The 19,312-nt window shown below is 44.2% G+C and overlaps 1 protein-coding gene across 4 annotated transcripts in view; it reads right to left on the reverse strand.

Annotated features, from left to right (window-relative positions):
* Positions 1 to 2,988: 2,988 nt before the first annotated feature.
* LOC138642469 (MARVEL domain-containing protein 3-like) overlaps positions 2,989 to 19,312 on the reverse strand; it is an 85,647-nt gene continuing 69,323 nt past the window's right edge. For all 4 annotated transcript variants that reach the window (XM_069730643.1, XM_069730641.1, XM_069730644.1 and 1 more), the window contains one exon: positions 2,989 to 6,545. In XM_069730643.1, the coding sequence (XP_069586744.1) occupies positions 5,869 to 6,545 (677 nt within the window). In that variant the 3' untranslated portion in view covers positions 2,989 to 5,868. The remainder of the gene's footprint in view (positions 6,546 to 19,312) is intronic.

Raw genomic sequence — 19,312 nt, forward strand, 5'->3', positions numbered from 1 at the left:
TCCCCCGGGAAATATTGACCTGGTACGAAGCAAGCAACTTCAGTTACAGAAGTACTGGGGCTCTCTCCTTCATGATCTCCAAAGATTAACGCCTTGATCACTACCTCCTGGAACTGAAGGTACTACATATCGGTATGGCCTGCACATCGTGACAGCAGGAAAGCGTTGAGCATTGCCATCTGTACGATGTGCATGGCCAGCTTCTTGTACCACACCTTGGCCTTTCTCAAAGCACTGTACGGTTGGAGGAGTTGATCAGAGAGATAAACGCCCCCCATGTTTTTGTTGTACCCCAGTACACAGTCCGGTTTGCAGACCTGTGCAGAGGTACCTCGTACAGTGCCAAGGGTGTTGCCATCACCATGTATGGTGGTCAAGAAAAAGACATCCTTCTTGTCCTTGTACTTGACCACCAGAAGGTGGTCGCTACATTGGCTCTGCTGTCACCCCTTCTGAGCATCTGCGCAATTAGTGTTTTCGGGAAGCCTCTCTGATTTTTGCGGACAGTACCGCAGGCTTCAGTACCTCGTGCAGAGAGGGATTTTAAGAGTGGGATGCTGGTATAAAAGTTATCCACGTAGAGGTGATAATATTTATCCAGCAGTGGGTGCACCAAATCCTACACAATTTCCCACTCACTCTCAGGACAGGGGAGCATTGAGGGGTTTCAGTCCGAGTGTCCTTCCCTTCATAAACTCTAAACCTGTGGGTGTACCTTGAGGTACTCTCACACAGCTTATAGAGTTTAATTCCGTACCTGGCCTTCTTACTGGGCAGGTATTGATGGAATTTGAGCCTCCCCTTGAAATTAATTAAGGACTCATCCACGCATATGTCCCTTTGGTGCACATACATTTCAGCAAACATTTTGTTGAAGTGTTCGATAACCGGCCGAACTTTGAACAGATGGTCAAAGTTGGGGTCATCTCGAGGAGGACTCCGTGCATTATCGGTTTAATGCAGGAATTTGTGGATGGCCTCAAAACGTGTCCGGACCATGACCATTCGGCACGTTAGAGTGTTGTATAAAATATCAACACTCTAATATTGCCGAAGTTCTGGCTTCTTCAAGCCCCAAAACTCTATAATTTCAACTGCGTCTACAGGAGAGCAGTTAGAAAATAATGAATCGGGGTTTTGTGCCAAAAATTAATGAACATACAAATTAATTTGGCCCACCACAAGGTTACCAAAATCCTCAGAGAAAAATACTTTGAAAAAGTCTAGTTCTGTGAGGCTGGTGGTGTCAAACTTGATTCCTGATTGTGCCAGAAAATCAGGAATCAGTAGCTCATAATTTTTTGGGGGGCTAGGTCCATACAGGGTCAGGTATAGGAGGCGCTGGTTCATCTTCTGTTCTGGGACATCTGCGTGGCGGTTCAGCAGCACCTGAGGAGGAGGAGGAAGAGGAAGACAAATCTGAAAAATAAAGAAATGTGGGATCCTCGTCCTCGCTATCAGTGTCAGAAGCAAGGAAAGGATATGCCTCCTCCATTGAATAGCGCTTTTGGGACGAATGGGATAAGTGGGACGACATTTTTTTCTTTTGTGTATGTGGTGATTATGTCAGTACTTTATTTAACTGTTTGTGTGTGTGTGTGAGATAGTGTTTGGTGTAAACTCTGTTTGAAAAGAAAAAGCTAAAAGAAAAAAAGCAGCAACCAGGAAAAAAGAAAAAGTCAGTGAAAAGTGTAAAACAGCAGACACGAGCTCTAATGAGTGAACTGCGTCACTAATCAAAGCTCGGCGGCTGCTGGATGTGCGTACGGCGGTGGCGAAAAAGAAAAGTGTCTGAAACAGCAGGCACAAACTCTAGTGAGTGAACTGTGTCATTAATCAAAGCTCGGTGGCTGCTGGATGTGCGCATGGGGGTGGTACAAAAGTGGGGTGAAAAAGAAAAGTGGAAAACAGCGAGCATGAGTGCTAATCTGTGAACTGCGTCACCAGTCAATGCTCGGCGGCTGCTGATTGTGCGCACGGGGGTGGCGCAAAGGGAGGGAGGGGGTAAAAAGAGGGGGGAGCGAGGAATAGGGGGAAGGAGGAAAGAGGGGGATTGGGGTGGATGAGGAGAGATCGGGCAGGGATCAGGGATCAAAACACACTTGTCTTTTTTCTTTCTTCTGTCTTGTCTTCATTCTTCTCTGTTCTTTGTTCTTCTTTCTTCAGCATTGAGGGATTGTGGTGTCACAAGCTTCTGTGGCACCACAAGGCCCAGCACAGCAGCAGATCCTGTAGAGTGATTGCTAGTGTGAGGACCTGCAGCACGACAGCATAGACAGGTCACAGAGTGGTCACACCGCTGCTGTGCCCTGTCATTCGTGCGATTGATGACATCGATCGCACCAATCAGGGCTGGCCCTGGTGACTCTGGCTTTCCCAGGCAACGGCCTAGGATCGGTGCTTTCACAGCTCCGATCCTATGCAGGTCACAGCCAGGTCACACCGCGGCTGTGCCCTGTGATTGGCGCGATTGATGTAATCGATCTCGCCAATCAGAGTGGGTTCAGCGATGGCTGGCGTTGACAGGCACCAGCCTAGGATCGGTGCTTCTGGAGCACTGTTCGTAGGCTGGGACATCAGAGTTTTAGGCTAGGTTTCTAGCCATCTCTTAAACACTGAGAAAAGCTGCAATTGGCTGTTCAGAAATGGACAGCCAATCACAGCGATCGTGGTTGCTGGAGGGCAGCGACACCCCCCCAGGTTGACGGCACCATCTACCCAGAGGTAAGTTGGCACCAGAATTTGAATGTGATCACCGCAACTTCGGTCACAGTCTCGCATTTAAAAAAATGACGTAATATTCTTTCCATGGTCAAATAGGCCCAGGTCACGTGGATGGAATATTGCATCCAATGGCAGAAAGGGGTAAAATAAGCTCTAGGAGGCAGATTCTCATGCAGATCATTTTCTGCTCTCTAATCCTGAACTGCTCCTTTGCTTAAAAGAAAAATGTGGACTTATCTTGAATAAGAGATCGGATCACAGGTATCAAGGTATCATTTTATTCAGCTTCCTATGACCTACATGCCCATATAGACTGCTTAGGAGGGTGTTGATCCTACTGACATGTTCCCTTTAAATTAAAAGAAATCCTGTGAAAGTCCCTCTTTAAGGCTTTATCTATGTAACAACCAGCAATAAAATGGTTTGCAGAAATTAGTAGAGCCACAAAGTACATATTTTTAATAATAATAATATAGATGTAGTCATCTAGACTCTAGAACTCTTGGTTAGAAGAACAGTGTTACTGCATTAAAAAAAAGATAACATTTTATTTTAATATCAGTTTCCACAACAATATAAAGAAACATAGAAAACTATACAACATTAGTGTATATACAGAAGATGTACTTACTTATGAACATTGTTTGGATTATCAAAGAATAGCCGTAAAAGCTCACTGAGGTTTTCCACAAACCATGCCTTTTGGAATATTTTTTCCCGTATGTTGTATAACAAGATATATTTACAGTTGAATCCTTACTCATTGGATAGCACCCTCTTATAATTCACAGATGTCTCTGCTGGTCTAATATTCAAGATTTAGTTTTAATGATGCCAATGACTTTGGAGAAAATGATTAAGGAGTAACTATTAATGCTGTTATAGAATTGGATTTTGGTTTCTTTGAAGCTATCTTTCTTTCTGGCCTCATTGTTGACCTCCGTTCACAGGATTCTTTAAGTGGAATATATCATTTTACCCTGGTTGCCCTTACTTTGCATAGTAACATAGTAACATAGTAACATAGTTAGTAAGGCCGAAAAAAGACATTTGTCCATCCAGTTCAGGCTATACCATCCAGTTCAGCCTATAGCATCCAGTTCAGCCTATATGCCTATATGCCTATTCAGCCTATATGCATATATGCATGACTCTCACAGCTACATAGAGAGCTTCCATTATTAATGATATATTCGGGATTCCCAATACATCATTTATTATTTTTACTGCTTGAGATACATTTTTAGCTACAGAAATGTATTCTGTCACATTAGAATGCCTCAATTGCTATGATAAGCCACCTATTGTACACTGAGGGTGGGATCAGATCCTATACTGAGAGGTTAGTAAAGTAGTTACTGCCGATAATAAAGTAAATCATTTTTATTTTCCTCATGATATTTGGTAAACCCCATGTTCAAAAAGATCTCTATGTACTGAACGTACAAAATCTATGACAATAACTCAATAATAACCAGTTAAAACAGATATGTCAGGACTCACATATTGCCCTATGTGAGGAAACCGAAATTGCTACAAATAATGCAGTTTAAAGGGGTTTTCCATTACTTAGAATAGATAGTAAATAACAGATATTTGGGGTCAGACACCCAGCATCCCCATGGTTTAGCTATTTGCAAGTTTGGCCATATCCAAACAGGGAACAGAGCTGAAACAGCACGGCCCCATGCTCTATGTAGTGCCCACAGTCAGTTATTCACATCAATAGGAGCTGATCTATGCTACAAAATAAAGCCACTATATGGTGTACTGAGCACTGCACATCAGCTCTGTAGACTGTTTACAGACTAGCAGCAAATACTGCAGCTCATCAGGAAGGGTGACTGATGCTCGACCTCCACTGATCTGGCATTGATGAGCTATTCTAACAATAGATTATACTTAGTAATGGACAACCCCTTTAAATAGGTCTGTCATCAAATTATACAATGCAAACTGCATAGCTTATTAAAGGGCTTGTCCACTACTAGGACAACCCCTTCTCAATCTGAGTGTTTGGCCTTGTTAAAACTAAAACACTTATACTCACCTCCCGTGCAGGCGCTGTTCCAGCCGTGTCGGCACTCGCGTTCCCGGGGCTCATTTAAGGTTATGATAATGACGTGAGCCCTGCGCCCAATCAGTGCTGGCGTCACTGTCCCCGCCTTCAGGCATACAAGTAAGCAAGAGGAAGTGGCCGCTCACTTCCTGCTAATTACTTATACATCTAAAGGCGGGGACAGTGACGCCAGTGCTGATTGGGCGCAGGGCTCATGTGATGTAACCCCACGTAAGCCCCAGGAATGTGCATGCAGACACCGCAGGGAATGGTGCCCACAAGCAAGAGGAGTAGAAGCTTTTTTATTTTAACGGGCCCAAAGATGGAGAATGAGACAGGTTCACTTTAAGCTATAGACTGTAAAATTCTCAATCTTGGACTTGCTTCACAAAAGTAGCAAGTCTGGAGGGAGATAATAATTAACAGTATGTATGTAGGAGAGACCACCCTCCTGACTTGTTAGATAAGAAAAAAAGTCCAGGAGCCAAAATTTTAATGAGTATTTTTGTATCTGCTTTTACATGAAAAGTAATCTTCAGGTCTTCTTCAAATGAATGAACAAGGAAGGAAGTGTCAAATCAGATCGATTGCCTTCTTGATTGAAGAATGCAATTCACCTGCTTCTGATTATTTATACTCTTTCAGTGCTTTATTAATGATTTATTCTATTGTTTATTGTTAAAAGACAAACCAATAAAATAGTTGTGAACCAAAAAGTAGGCAAACCTCCTAGTAATGTCAATATTCAGCATAAAGATTCACATGACCCTAGTCTAGCGGCCACATCGATAGTTTGTGGCCTCAAGACTAGCACAATGCAAACCTCTAGTGATTAGTAGGCCCCGGTACATCGTTATGTTATTGCGTGACAGACACATAATAATGTGGAAGCTGACAAATCAGAAGAAACCCCACAGATTCCACAGGAGGTAGGAGATTTCCAGTGCTCTGGCTCATTGGCCACCGATTATTGGCATGGCCACTAGGTCAGGGACCTGAAATATTTTTGCTCCACTCTAATCAATATATATTTTACTTTGGATGACAATGAAAAACTCTTTTTTTTCGATAATCCTTATCTATATTTATACTATTGTGCTAGGAAGAAAGTTAAGGTCCTCTTCCCTGTGTGGCCTTCGTTGGTTGTCATTGATAGATGTAGGTGTATATTCATGAGACAGGTGTTTCATCCTGAAGTCTCGTACAGTTCTGATGTACATTGCACACAAGATTGCGCTTGGAAGGTACACGCATGCAGCGATAAGGCCAAAAATCGAGACAGCAGCGTCCCCTCCTTGTACTTCACAGTTCATCCAGGTATAACCCCGACCTGCATATAAGCGCTCCCTAGTTTTACAAATGTCAGTAGAATTGACTTTCTTGATGAAGTAAAGGTATAAAGCAATTCCTACAATGTAACCCACACAGCCCAAAACATCAAATATAAACTCCACAAGAAGTAATTTTATAGATACCCTATGGATGGGCTTACCCCCAAGAATCAAAAATACTATTGTTAAGGCGCAAAACGACAAGCTGAAGGCAACTCCTCCGTACACTCCTGGGGCTCTCAGTTGGCTGTATTGCAGGTCCACATCTCTCACTTGCTGCAGTTCTGTGCCTTCGAATGGACTGTATGCTGAATCAATGCTGAAGGAGCCAAAACCGGCAGCAGACGTGTAACCGCTCAGAACCGCGTATGACGCAACCACGCAGATCAGTACCAAGATCCCCGCTACTATTTCCACAAACTGCAGGACTCCTTCCAAAAAAAAAACACAGAAACACATTAATGTTGAATGTAGAACATAAATGGTCATTATTAGCTTTTTAGGTATTCAGTGTTTGAAAAATCATAAGAAATTTTGCCATCATAATATTTCATAAACTTTGTTACATGCAAATGGAAAATTCAGTAGGAATATGGGGTTTGTTAAGTAATCAAATAATCAACTTTTTTGGCAAAAGTAACAGAATCTTATGAAGGCTTGTGAGATTTTATGCCTAAAAATATTTTAATATCTTACTTGATATTTTGTGATAAATTGTCAAACGCAAATAGAATCAACCGTTAGGTATGTAAGATTTCAGGGCCCGTGAACCAGCAAAATTTTGCTACATGAGATACCTTCAATTATATTGGCTGTCCAGTAACCCACATATACAATGGTCCAATGGAATTAATTGCAGTATATTTCCCAAAAAACTTTTGGAGTCCACTGAAATTATTACAGTATGCCAACCAATTAGATAAGGTATTTAGAATTTAGGACCCAAATAGAAAATAAAGAACAAAAGTTTGTGTAGACAGCATTAATAGAGGTGTAAATGTTAGTGAGGGCCCCAAATTTTATAGTGTTCAAAGAGCCACAGGAATGTCACAAAATAAAATTATTTATAACTACAAATTGGCACTTTTTACCTTTGGGGCTTATTCACACTCTGCGTTTATTTCCAAGGCATTTTTAAAGGATATAAAACACTACACTACACTGTACCAACAAAGTGAATAAAAAATCTGAAATCTCCTGCACATGCTACTTATTTTTGCCTTGTGGACCATGAAAGTGTTTTTTTGCAAAAATACAGTATGTCAATTCTTTCAGCATTTTTGCAACATTTTCCAAATGAATAGGAAAAACACACAACGTATCAAACACATGTCAAAAGTGTGTATATTTTCCACAGTATTTTTCCTGCCAATACTTTTGTTGCAGAAAAAACTGCTTCAAATACTCATGTGTACACACCTTTCTTGCTCCTCTCCGCAGCACCTTCTTTGATTGTAGGCTCTCAGGAGGGATTTCACTCTGTGTAGCACTGTGTGTTCATGTTCTTTTGTTTTTGCAATGTATGGTTTTCTTCATTTACTGCTTCCCTTGTTTGTATAGCACATTGCAATGTGTTGGTGCCGTATACACTCCTCAATATTGAAATTGCAATAGCATGAAGGAAAAGTGTTGGTATTCTAGAAATCACCGGATTGATAGGCATGTTAATTATACACAAATAATGAAAAAATTAAAGCAAAATTTTCAAAATGTCATTATCTATTCAGCATCAAGTATGAGCACCATGTACAGTAATACACTCACTTACACAACATGGCATGGTGCAAAAAAGGTTAATAATGGTTGTGGCAATGTTCTGCCACGCTCAATGCACTCGGGTAGCAAATAATCAAGATCCGCTGCTGGCAGTTGCCTTCGCAATTGTAAATAAATGACGTCACTAGGGTTGAGCGACTTTTACTTTTTTAGGGTCGAGTCGGGTTTCGCGAAACCCGACTATCTCAAAAGTCGAGTCGAGTGAAATCGGCCGACTATGGCGAAAAGTCGGGGATCGACCGAAACACGAAACCCAATGCAAAGTCAATGGGAATTTTTTTTATTTTTCTCTCTCTCTCTCTCTTCTCTCTCTCCCCTCCGTCCCTGAACAGAAAAGCTGGTGTTACACATTGCAAATCGCTACAGTGAGAAGATGGCGATAGGCGTCCACGCCCCTAAGACCTATGTCATCACTCTGCCCACGCTCCTTCATTGGTTGAAAAAATGGCGCCAAACGCGTCATACGAAACGCGACTTTGGCGCGAAGATCGTCGACCGCATGGCCGATCACACACTAGGGTCGGGTTTCATGAAACCCGACTTTGCCAAAAGTCGGCGACTTTTGAATTTGTCCGATCCGTTTCGCTCAAGCCTAGACGTCACTGATGTGCTCAAAGTGAGACAAGTCTGGAGACACTGCAAGTCACGGCAGTACGTTTAGACCACACAAGCTGCTCACAGTAGCCCGAGCAATGTGTGGCCTGGCCTTGTTTTGAAAAACAGCTCCTGTGACACTTTGGAGAAATGTCCATATCTTTGGTTCCAAATCAATGTAAGTCAGGACTGTTAGTGTACCTGAAGTGAAGACTAGAAAAGTCTGGCTACTGTATATTATGCCACTCCACACCATAATCCAGGTGGATCTTGATGATTTGCATGCCGATTCAGGGTGACAGAACCTTTCTCAGACAACCATTAATAACGGGATTAACATAGTAACATAGATAGTAAGGCCGAAAAAAGACACTTGCCCATCCAGTTCAGCCTATATTCCATCATAATAAATCCCCAGATCTACTTCCTTCTACAGAACCTAATAACTGTAAGATACAATATTGTTATGCTCCAGGAACTGGATTGATAGCATGCCAATGTGTGTGTATTTCTGTGAATTGCACTAATGCTCGATACTGAATAAATCAAGACATTTTGGAAGTTTTTTTTCCCATTTCTTCATTTGAATAGCATTGCCATGTCTTTCGATTTTATGATTTCCATAATTTTATGAATTTTCCTTGTTGGTGTTTCAATTTCAATGTTGAAAAGTGTAAATAATATTGGAAGGTATAACTGCTGCTATGCCCTCCTTCCAACCACCTAAGGTTTCACATGTGCCTTTTATAGGACATACATCACGTTGTGTGCATACAGTAGATCACTGAACAATTAACATGACATATATATATATATATATATATATATATATATATATATATAATTTTTTACTAAAATACAAAGGAGATGTGTCATCTTAACGTTATGCCTTTTAGAGATCATTTCATCTTCAACTTTCTTAGCTGTTTACAATAATAGTAATTTTGAACAAGGGTGCCCAAACTTTTGCATGCCGCTGTAATTGTAAAATATGTAAGCCATTTTATAGTTGATAGTGAATATTGAAGCAAGGTTATGACGTTCAGATGACACAGGTGCAAGGGGATCCCTTGACGGGAACAGGTAATTAAGGAGAACTATCTGAAGGATCGCAGACCAGGCAGGGCTGACAGAGGAATTTTGGGATAACAGATTTTAGGCTGGTGGAGATAACCTCACTTTTAGCCTTAGCTTGAACAAAAAGGTAAGTGGCTTGCTTTGAGCTCCTTTGTTTTATTGCATTTTTAAATATTGTTTTATTTTTAGTATGAACAGGTCCTACAGTTATCAAAGACATTTTTGGAGTTGAGATAAATTTTTGAATGTAACACATTGTCTTAGGTCACTGGACGGTTGTGGCAACACATCCAAATTAATATCGGTCAGATGGATGATGCTATACATGCCATGTCTCCTATCTATATAATGGTAAAATCGCAATGGGAAGCATGACAGTAATATCTCTCGACTGGGACCTTCAGGGGTGAACATATTGTGGAAGTTGGGGATCCCATAAGTTTCTAATAGAACTAGCCACATCCCTGACAAGCCCTGTTATGAGTCAAAGAAGGGGAAGTATGTGGGCATGACTTGTGTTAACAAAAGCAAATGCCAAACTATGATCAATATCAGATATGAAAGAACAAAAGTCTTCCAGACATGAATCATAAATTATATAATCTTTATTTAAATTCACAATTAAAACACTTCATAAAAAAAGTTATTGGAGATGAAGACAAGCCATGCAGAAATGGAAAAAGCAAAGCACTAGACAAATAATTGACACCTATGTCTGGAGATAATAAATATTATCTGAATCAGAATATAAGATAACATGTGTATGTGCCTTTTGGAATGAGTATAAAAAGAATATTACCAAGATAGCACCAATTAATAAATAAAGTGCAAAAATAATGCACCCCTTCTGAGGAAGATTAGTATCGAAACGCGCGTCAAGGGGTACACTGGACTATTTTTGAACTTCAGGTATGACTGCCCCTAGCTTTCACCGGTTTACGTTTTTCATGCAGATTATTTGGTCTTAAAGCTATGGTGTGAACTATGTGTTCCTGATTTGCTCTTTGGCTTGTTTATTTACTTTGCAAACCACACTTGTGAGTTATTATGCTTAAAACGAGTTAATCAGGAATGAATTCTAAGTGTCTGGAGTTTTCTAATTCATTAATTCATTCATATTTTTAGTGTCTCACATCATTTCATATAGCACAATTATTTTTGCTCATATTTGTCTAATATGTCCATGCTTAATTATTGGGACATCTTTTATATGATGAATATTAGTCCTGGGAGGCACAGCGCACCGTGGTTCTGTACCGTTACCCCCCAAAAACGAAGAGCTTCCCTTTATAAGAGACAGAGCCAACCATGCGGCATCAAGTTTAGTATATTTGCTATATTTATCTTTTTTTATTTTATGCAATTGTTTATACAGTATTGTTTTGTCCATTTTGTAACATCTTTGTATATGTTACTGTAAAAGTCAGAAGGACGGTAAAACCTAGGATTTACCGGCCAATCTGGACATTCACCGAGGCCGTCGGTAAAAGCTCAAAATGAAAAGTAAAATTGGACTTTTACCGGTGAAGTCTTGGTAAATGTTAACATTTCTCAACAGCGTTGGTAAAAGTCAGATGTATTCCATATAAACGAACGATTTTGGACTATTACCTGGGCGAATTGGTAAATCTTTACATTTACCAGCATGTGTTGGTAAATGTAGCTTTGAGTCACAGAATTCTGACTCTGACCAGCAGATGATGGTGGGAACACTGATACCCTAAGATTCATAGGACGTTCTCTTTTGCATATTTTAGTGTGGGGTTAGTGGTTGTATGTTAGTGGGAAGTGGGCACTTTTTGCATGATCGGAACAATAATCATAGGATAGTCAGGATTGACATCTGTATATATAGAACATACATGCGTTACAGGGTAGCAGATACCTTACAGGGTAACCAAGAAAAGTGGTCCGCAAGGACCGAGAAAGAACGACCAAACAGTCAATATAAACAAATTTAGAAAAAACTTTATTAATATTAAAAAAGTGTAGGACAAAAAGAGACAGGTGGAAGCAAGTGCCGCATGGTGTACACATCTGCTTCACCGATGCGTAAACCACCATAGGCACGCGGCACCAGGGGAGAAAAGCATCTGCATACGAGTATAAATCAATCACTATAATAAAGCTGAGAACTACCGCATACACATATGGCCAGTATCTATAGTACTAATAACAATCAGTGCTTAAGGTGAACAGAGATCACATAGAAAATGAACATGCTCCTCAAGCTGGCATGTACACACACTCTGTACACCAAATATCAGCACCGCAACTGAAGCAATGTGTAAATAAAGGCCATGGTGCGGCGCTTACCTCAAAGATGCAGAGCAGAGCAGCCTCCCCCGGGACCGTGCGCCCTCCCCGACGCGCGTTTCGGCAACAAACCTTCTTCAGGGGGCTCGGTGGAGAGACGCCAGGCTCAAGTTTAAATAGTCCCTCAACCCGGAAGTGACCATGGTAACACCGGAAGACCATCCCGGCAACCATGGCAACAATCACACACTCTGTCTTCACCGCAACCAAGGCGCGTAAAGTCAGCCGGCAGATAATCAGTAGCGATCACAATAATCGGTCCCCAGGGAGCCCGCCATGCACCATGCCGTCCGCCCAGCCACCACAGGGCCCTGTGGCGCCAGGAGGCGGACGCGCTACCAGGCAGGCGCCCAGCGGCACCAATAAAGGAGCGCGCGTGCGCACTACAACAGTTATTAGTACTATAGATACTGGCCATATGTGTTTGCGGTAGTTCTCAGCTTTATTATAGTGATTGATTTATACTCGTATGCAGATGCTTTTCTCCCCTGGTGCCGCGTGCCTATGGTGGTTTACGCATCGGTGAAGCAGATGTGTACACCATGCGGCACTTGCTTCCACCTGTCTCTTTTTGTCCTACACTTTTTTAATATTAATAAAGTTTTTTCTAAATTTGTTTATATTGACTGTTTGGTCGTTCTTTCTCGGTCCTTGCGGACCACTTTTCTTGGTTATGACGTCTAGCGACTAGCCTTCGTTATAGTTCCTCCCTTGTTTTGGGCTCAGCATATAAATGGTATTACCATCTGGTATGTTTTATCATATATAGGACTATACAATGCTGAGATTTGTTGTGCTTTTTGCTCATTACCTTACAGGGTAGCAGATTTTGTTCATTGTTATTACCATATTTTCCCCAGTTAGTCTTATTACATTTATAAAAACTTTGAACACTGTGTCCTCCATTTCCTCGCCCGCGGTGGCTTTTTATTACACCCTTCTCAGCTACATTTACCAAGAAGCAGTGGTAAATGTGCACATTTACCAACAGCGCTTGGTGAAAGTCAGATGTTCCATCTTCACACCAGATATTTCTGACTTTTACCAACGCTGTTGAGAAATGTTAACATTTACCAAGACTTCACCGGTAAAAGTACAATTTTACTTTTCATTTTGAGCTTTTACCGACGACCTCGGTGAATGTCCAGATTGACCAGTAAATCCTAGGTTTTACCGTCCTTCTGACTTTTACAGTAACATATATATTCAGTGCATTGCAATCGGATGTGTATATACCATACGCTCACTGTGAGTTCTCCTATAGCAGCCGTGATATCGTCAATCACTTGTCAGTCAATTGCTCAATTGTCCTGATGAATGGATGATGCCGACTGTGTCTCCTGAAATTGGTGGTAGCGGTTGGATCTGTGTTATTTTCCCTGGTTTGAACTTGACAATTTTAATTTGTTAAAGTGAAAATAATAACCAAACCACTAAAAAAATACAAAATACTGTACATGTCTGACATTTAAAAAAAAAATAAAAAATCAGTGATTAATATAGCCACCTGTCTCTTAAATAACAGTCATAAGTCTTCCATCCTTGGAGTAATGTTTTCACTCTCCATAAATCTACCATTTAAGAAGGGCCCAAAAGTTCTCAATAGGGCTTAAGTCAGGTGAGGAAGGGGGCCATGTCATTATTCTTTAATCATTAAGGCCATTACCATCAAGCCCTGCATTGGAGTACTTCTATGTATTCGTTGGATAAAAATTATGGTTATCTTAAAACATGAAAACTATTTCCTGTACCACTGTTTGAAGAATGTGTCTTTTAAAAACTGGCAGTAGGTTTGGAAGTTGATATAGAGACCATCTTCAACATGAAAAGGTCCAACTAGCTCATCTTTAAAACATGGTCCAAAGTCAAACTAAATTTAATTCTAAATCTCTATATATTTAGTGCCATAATCTAAGCTATTGTCTAATAAAATTGTATTAAAAATTATCCACTCTTGCCTAGCTACACTATAACTGCTATTCTTCTTCTTTACATGTTGGGATACTCAAGCAAAGCGGCAGCAGTGCTGGAGCTAGCAGCTAAAGTCACTGTCACATCCGCTGCCTCCACCCTTAAACGGCAACATAGCGGTGTCAGAATACCCGGCATGCAGCAGACTAGTGCCGCCCCCTCTAGTGACTTCACTGATCTCCTGTATGTTGGGTATTCTGACACTGCTCTGTTGCCGGCTGATTATTACTGATCTGAGCCGACAACAGAGCGGATGCTGTAACTGTGCAGATAACACAGTGCACCTGTTAGGGAGGGACAGAGCAGGGACGAGAACAGCCCCTGAAATGAGTGTCACTGATGACGCTTTGTTTCACAGAGGGGGCAGATGCTGGAGCAGTGACCGCAGTCTCTGTCCATTGCTCTGAGGACGCTTCATTTGATGATCCCAGCATGCACAGGGATTCTCAAACGAACCATCATTGTTACGCTCACGCCCTGACTGGTGGGCGTGAGCTCGGGGGTTTTGTGGCCCCACTGTGCCACAAACCAGACTACCCTGGAAGGGGCGTGACTATGACAGCTGCCTGGGTTTTCACTGGAGCCTCTGATGGTGAGGACAGGCTTGTGCAGCAGGCAGCTGCCAGGTGCTACTCCAGGGTGGTGTCTGGCTGTGGCTGCTGATCTCACTTGGGAGACAGGAACACCAGGATTGGTGCGGGCATTAGGCAGGACTGGCAGAAGAGCACGGCTGGAACACAGACGAGTAGGCTGGCACGGCTGAGACAGGGCTGGCAGAGACACGGCAGAGAACACAGGGCTGGCAGAGACACGGCAGGAAACAGGACTGGCTAGGACAGCAGGAACACAGGACTGGAAGCAGTGGCGTAGGAAGGAGGGTGCGGGGGGGCGGTCCGCCCCGGGCGGCACAATGCGGGGGGCGGCCGGCGCTGCAGAAGAAAAAAAAAAAAAAAAAGACGCCCCTTTAAATCTTCGGGCGGCGCCGTCCGCCGCCACGACCAGGGCCAGCTCCCCCCACCACCGGACCCCGCCCCCCGCTCTATACTCACCTCTCCTGGTTCCTGCGGCGCCGGCAGCTGCAGCGTCCTCTGACTCTGCGACGTCTCAGAGCAGAGGGCGCGATGACGTCACTACTGTGCGCGCCGCTCTGCCTCTCTGTCCTGAGCGTCGCAGAGCCGGAGAGACGCTGACTGCACCGGACCTGCGCTAGGAACGGGAGAGGTGAGGATTTTACTTTTTTTTTTTTTTTTTCTTTATGTCTGACTGTCTGGGGCTGGGGCAATCCTGGAGACCATGGGGCAGATTGCTGGACACACTGGGGCAATACATGAGACCATGGGGCAGATTGCTGGACACACTGGGGCAATACATGAGACCATGGGGCAGATTGCTGGACACACTGGGGCAATACAGGAGACTATGGGGCAGATTGCTGGACACACTGGGGCAATACAGGAGACCATGGGGCAGATTGCTGGACACACTGGGGCAATACTGGAGACCATGGGGCAGAATGCTGGACACACTGGGGCAATACAGGAGACCATGTGGCAGAATGCTGGACACACTGGGGCAATACAGGAGACCATGGGGCAGATTGCTGGACACACTGGGGCAATACTGGAGACCATGGGGCAGAATGCTGGACACACTGGGGCAATACTGGAGACCATGGGGCAGAATGCTGGACACACTGGGGCAATACAGGAGACTATGGGGCAGATTGCTGGACACACTGAATACTGGAGACCATGGGGCAGATTTCAGGACACATTGAGGCAATGCTGGAGACCCTGGGCAGACTTCTGGACATACTGGGGCAATACTGGAGACCATGGGGCAGATTGCTGGACACACCGGGGCAATACTGGAGACCATGGGGCAGAATGCTGGACACACTGGGGCAATACAGGAGACCATGGGGCAGATTGCTGGACACACTGGGGCAATACTGGAGACCATGGGGCAGATTGCTGGACACACTGGGGCAATACTGGAGACCATGGGGCAGAATGCTGGACACACTGGGGCAATACAGGAGACCATGTGGCAGAATGCTGGACACACTGGGGCAATACAGGAGACCATGGGGCAGATTGCTGGACACACTGGGGCAATACTGGAGACCATGGGGCAGAATGCTGGACACACTGGGGAAATACTGGAGACCATGGGGCAGAATGCTGGACACACTGGGGCAATACAGGAGACTATGGGGCAGATTGCTGGACACACTGAATACTGGAGACCATGGGGCAGATTTCAGGACACATTGAGGCAATGCTGGAGACCCTGGGCAGACTTCTGGACATACTGGGGCAATACTGGAGACCATGGGGCAGATTGCTGGACACACCGGGGCAATACTGGAGACCATGGGGCAGAATGCTGGACACACTGGGGCAATACAGGAGACCATGGGGCAGATTGCTGGACACACTGGGGCAATACTGGAGACCCTGGGGCAGATTTCTGGACACATTGAGGCAATGCTGGAGACCCTGGGGCAGACTTCTGGACACACTGGGGCAATGCTGGACACTGGGGCAGATTGCTGGACACACTGGGGGTAATATGCTGGATACACTGGGGCAATGCTGGACACTGGGGGTAATATGCTGGACACACTAGGGCAGACTGCTGGACACACTGGGGAAAGGCTGGACACTGGGGCAGATTGCTGGACACACTGGGGGCAGTGCTGGACATACTGGGGCAGATTGCTGGACACACTGGGGGTAATATGCTGGACACACTGGGGCAGATTGCTGGACAACATGGGGGTAATATGCTGGACACACTGGGGCAGATTGCTGGACAACATGGGGGTAATATGCTGGACACACTGGGGGCAGGACTTGAGGCATGGGCAGAATGTAGATACGGGGCATGATTGGAGACACGGGGCAGGATTGGATCATGGGGCAGGACGGATACGATGGAGGCTGGTGGGGCAGGATGGGGAGATCATATGGGGTAGAATGGATACTCATGAGGGCAGGATGCGAGAACATATGGCTGGAGCCAGGAATGAGAAACGGGGCCAGGGTGGGGAATATTATTACCATAGGGGCTAATTAAGGGATATTATTACTGCAGTGATGTATTTATTTTATTTTTTGAGTGTACTGTTTTAAATGGGGGGGCGGTCCTGTTACTGTGCAGAGTGACACTATATCACCTTTTTTTCTTCATGTGATGTAATGTAGAAGTTGTGAAAAATTAAGTAATGTGTTCTGCAAGCGGAGCTCGAGATAACTGTTATTTCCTGCAGAAACGAGTCCTGGCTGGAAGGAATGATGGCGGTCTGTGCTGGATGAAAGATGAAGGACTTCACCTAGAGACGTCACTGGTGAGTCAGTGTTACCTATACACTGACACTATACACTGTATACTATATAGAGGTCCTGTGTATAATGTCACCAGTGATCTCTGTATTACCTCTACACAGACACTGCATACTAAGTACAGATCTCCTGTGAATACTGGCACTTATGGTGATAGTATTGTGTTTTTTTTTTATTACTGATCAGTATTGTAGTATTCAGTCACTATGTGGTGGTAATATGTGGTCTGGAAATGGTGTTGTGGTATTTGTCCCTTGTATGTAGTATTATTCGGTCACTATGTGGCCTGGTCATGGTGTGGTGGTATTAAGTCACAGGTGTGGCATGTGGGGGTGACACCATTAGGCCCAGTTTAACTTCTACAAAACAGGAAAACCGTTTTTGGTAACCTTTGTGTGTATTGAGCCGGGGGGGGGGGGGCGCCAAACTCGGGAACAGCCCCGGGCGGCAAAAGCTCTAGCTACGCCTCTGACTGGAAGGCAGGGCAGGAACGGCAGGACTGACACGAACACAGGATTGGGAGGCACGGCAGAGAACACAGGACTGGTTGATGTGGTATATGAAGGAACAGGTAAGGGCCTGTTCACACTGGACGTGCAGGTACAGATATGTAGTTTGGAACACAGGGCTAGCTAGGACGGCAGGAGACACAGGACTAGCTGATGAGATATTAGAATCAGGCTGCACTCAGATGACACCCGAGTGCAGTCCAATTGTGAGTGAGATGAAGGAACAGGTAGGGATATATAGTTTGGAGGAACAGGTAGGGACCTGTTCACACAGGAGAGGAGTGAAAGACTGCAGATAGGAATGGAAAAGCAGCAAGCGGTAGCGTAGCGACAAAAGCTGAGCAGAGCCACAAAGAATGTGGAGAGAAGCTGCAGCAAGAGATACTGCAGAAGCTAAGCAAAGTGGAACCGCAAGGATTGCAGAGAGGAACTGCAGCAAGAGGTTTCTGCAGCAACGGGAGCGGAGCAGAGCAAGACGGAGCAGAACCGCAGAAGTGCGGAGCAGCGGCAAAGCCACCAAGATGCAGAGCAGGCAGAGCCGCAAGAGTGCGGAGTGCAAGCAGACCGAGAACACAAGGAAAGACACAGCAGGGAAGGAAGCCACACACAAGGAGACCGAGAAAAGACTAAGTACAGACAAGGCAATGGAACAAGACTGTGCTGTTCCATGTATATTCCTCAGTTTCCATGTATGTTGTTATATTTTACTCTGCTGCCACCCAATGGCCTTTTTCTGTATGGCAGCTTGTTTTTCATGTATTTCTTGTGGGCATGTCTTACATCCGGTTCAGGGGTCAAATCTTCTCTTCCTCTGGCAGCCATTTCCAGTTTACTTTCTGTTGTGAGAGGACGTGCTTTTCAACTGGGCTTGGGAAGGCATCAGTCTTTCGACCACTCTCTCATGCTGCTCACACTTGCAGACACATTTGGTGCTACATCTTACTGTACCCTGTCTACCCTGCATTTCTGGAGAAGTTCTGTATTACCAGTTATACGCTGTATGTCCAGATCTACAAAATAAACAAGTCTGGATTACAAAATCCCTGGAGTGCATCATCTCTTCAGATGCTGAGCAGCATTGGTCCTGTCTGCCTCATATCGAGGAAATACGAAGGTACGTTTCTCTCTCACAAACACTTATTAATCAACCACACCTCCATTCGCCTCATGTGGGGACAGAACAGTCGAAAGACTGCCTTGAAGCCCGGCCAGAATCACCCTTATATCACTATTCACGTGCCCGCTCTCTGCCCGCTCACATACTGCAGCCCTGCTCTGCTAAGAAATCTCCTGCAGCATCACCTCAGACTGCATTGTACATAAAGACTCTGTGTATTATACCACACTGCTGCAGATCGTCGGACCACAGAACCCCACAATTCTCCAACAACACCTTGGGAATCTTATCAGGGGGTCGCAACTAAGCTGCACCACAATTTCCAGCCCCCAATTCAAAGGTTCAGTTTCTTAAAGGGACAGCGCACCTTAAATCAAAATGGCCGAAAAGGACCTTACGCAGTTCCCCAATGCTGAAACAGAGCAAATACAACCTGATACTGTCCATTATGAAGATCAGGACGCAGAGCCTGCTTCTGCAGCAGACCCAGA

The sequence above is a fragment of the Ranitomeya imitator genome, chromosome 6, assembly GCF_032444005.1.
Source record: "Ranitomeya imitator isolate aRanImi1 chromosome 6, aRanImi1.pri, whole genome shotgun sequence".
NCBI classification, from domain to species: Eukaryota; Metazoa; Chordata; class Amphibia; order Anura; family Dendrobatidae; genus Ranitomeya; species Ranitomeya imitator.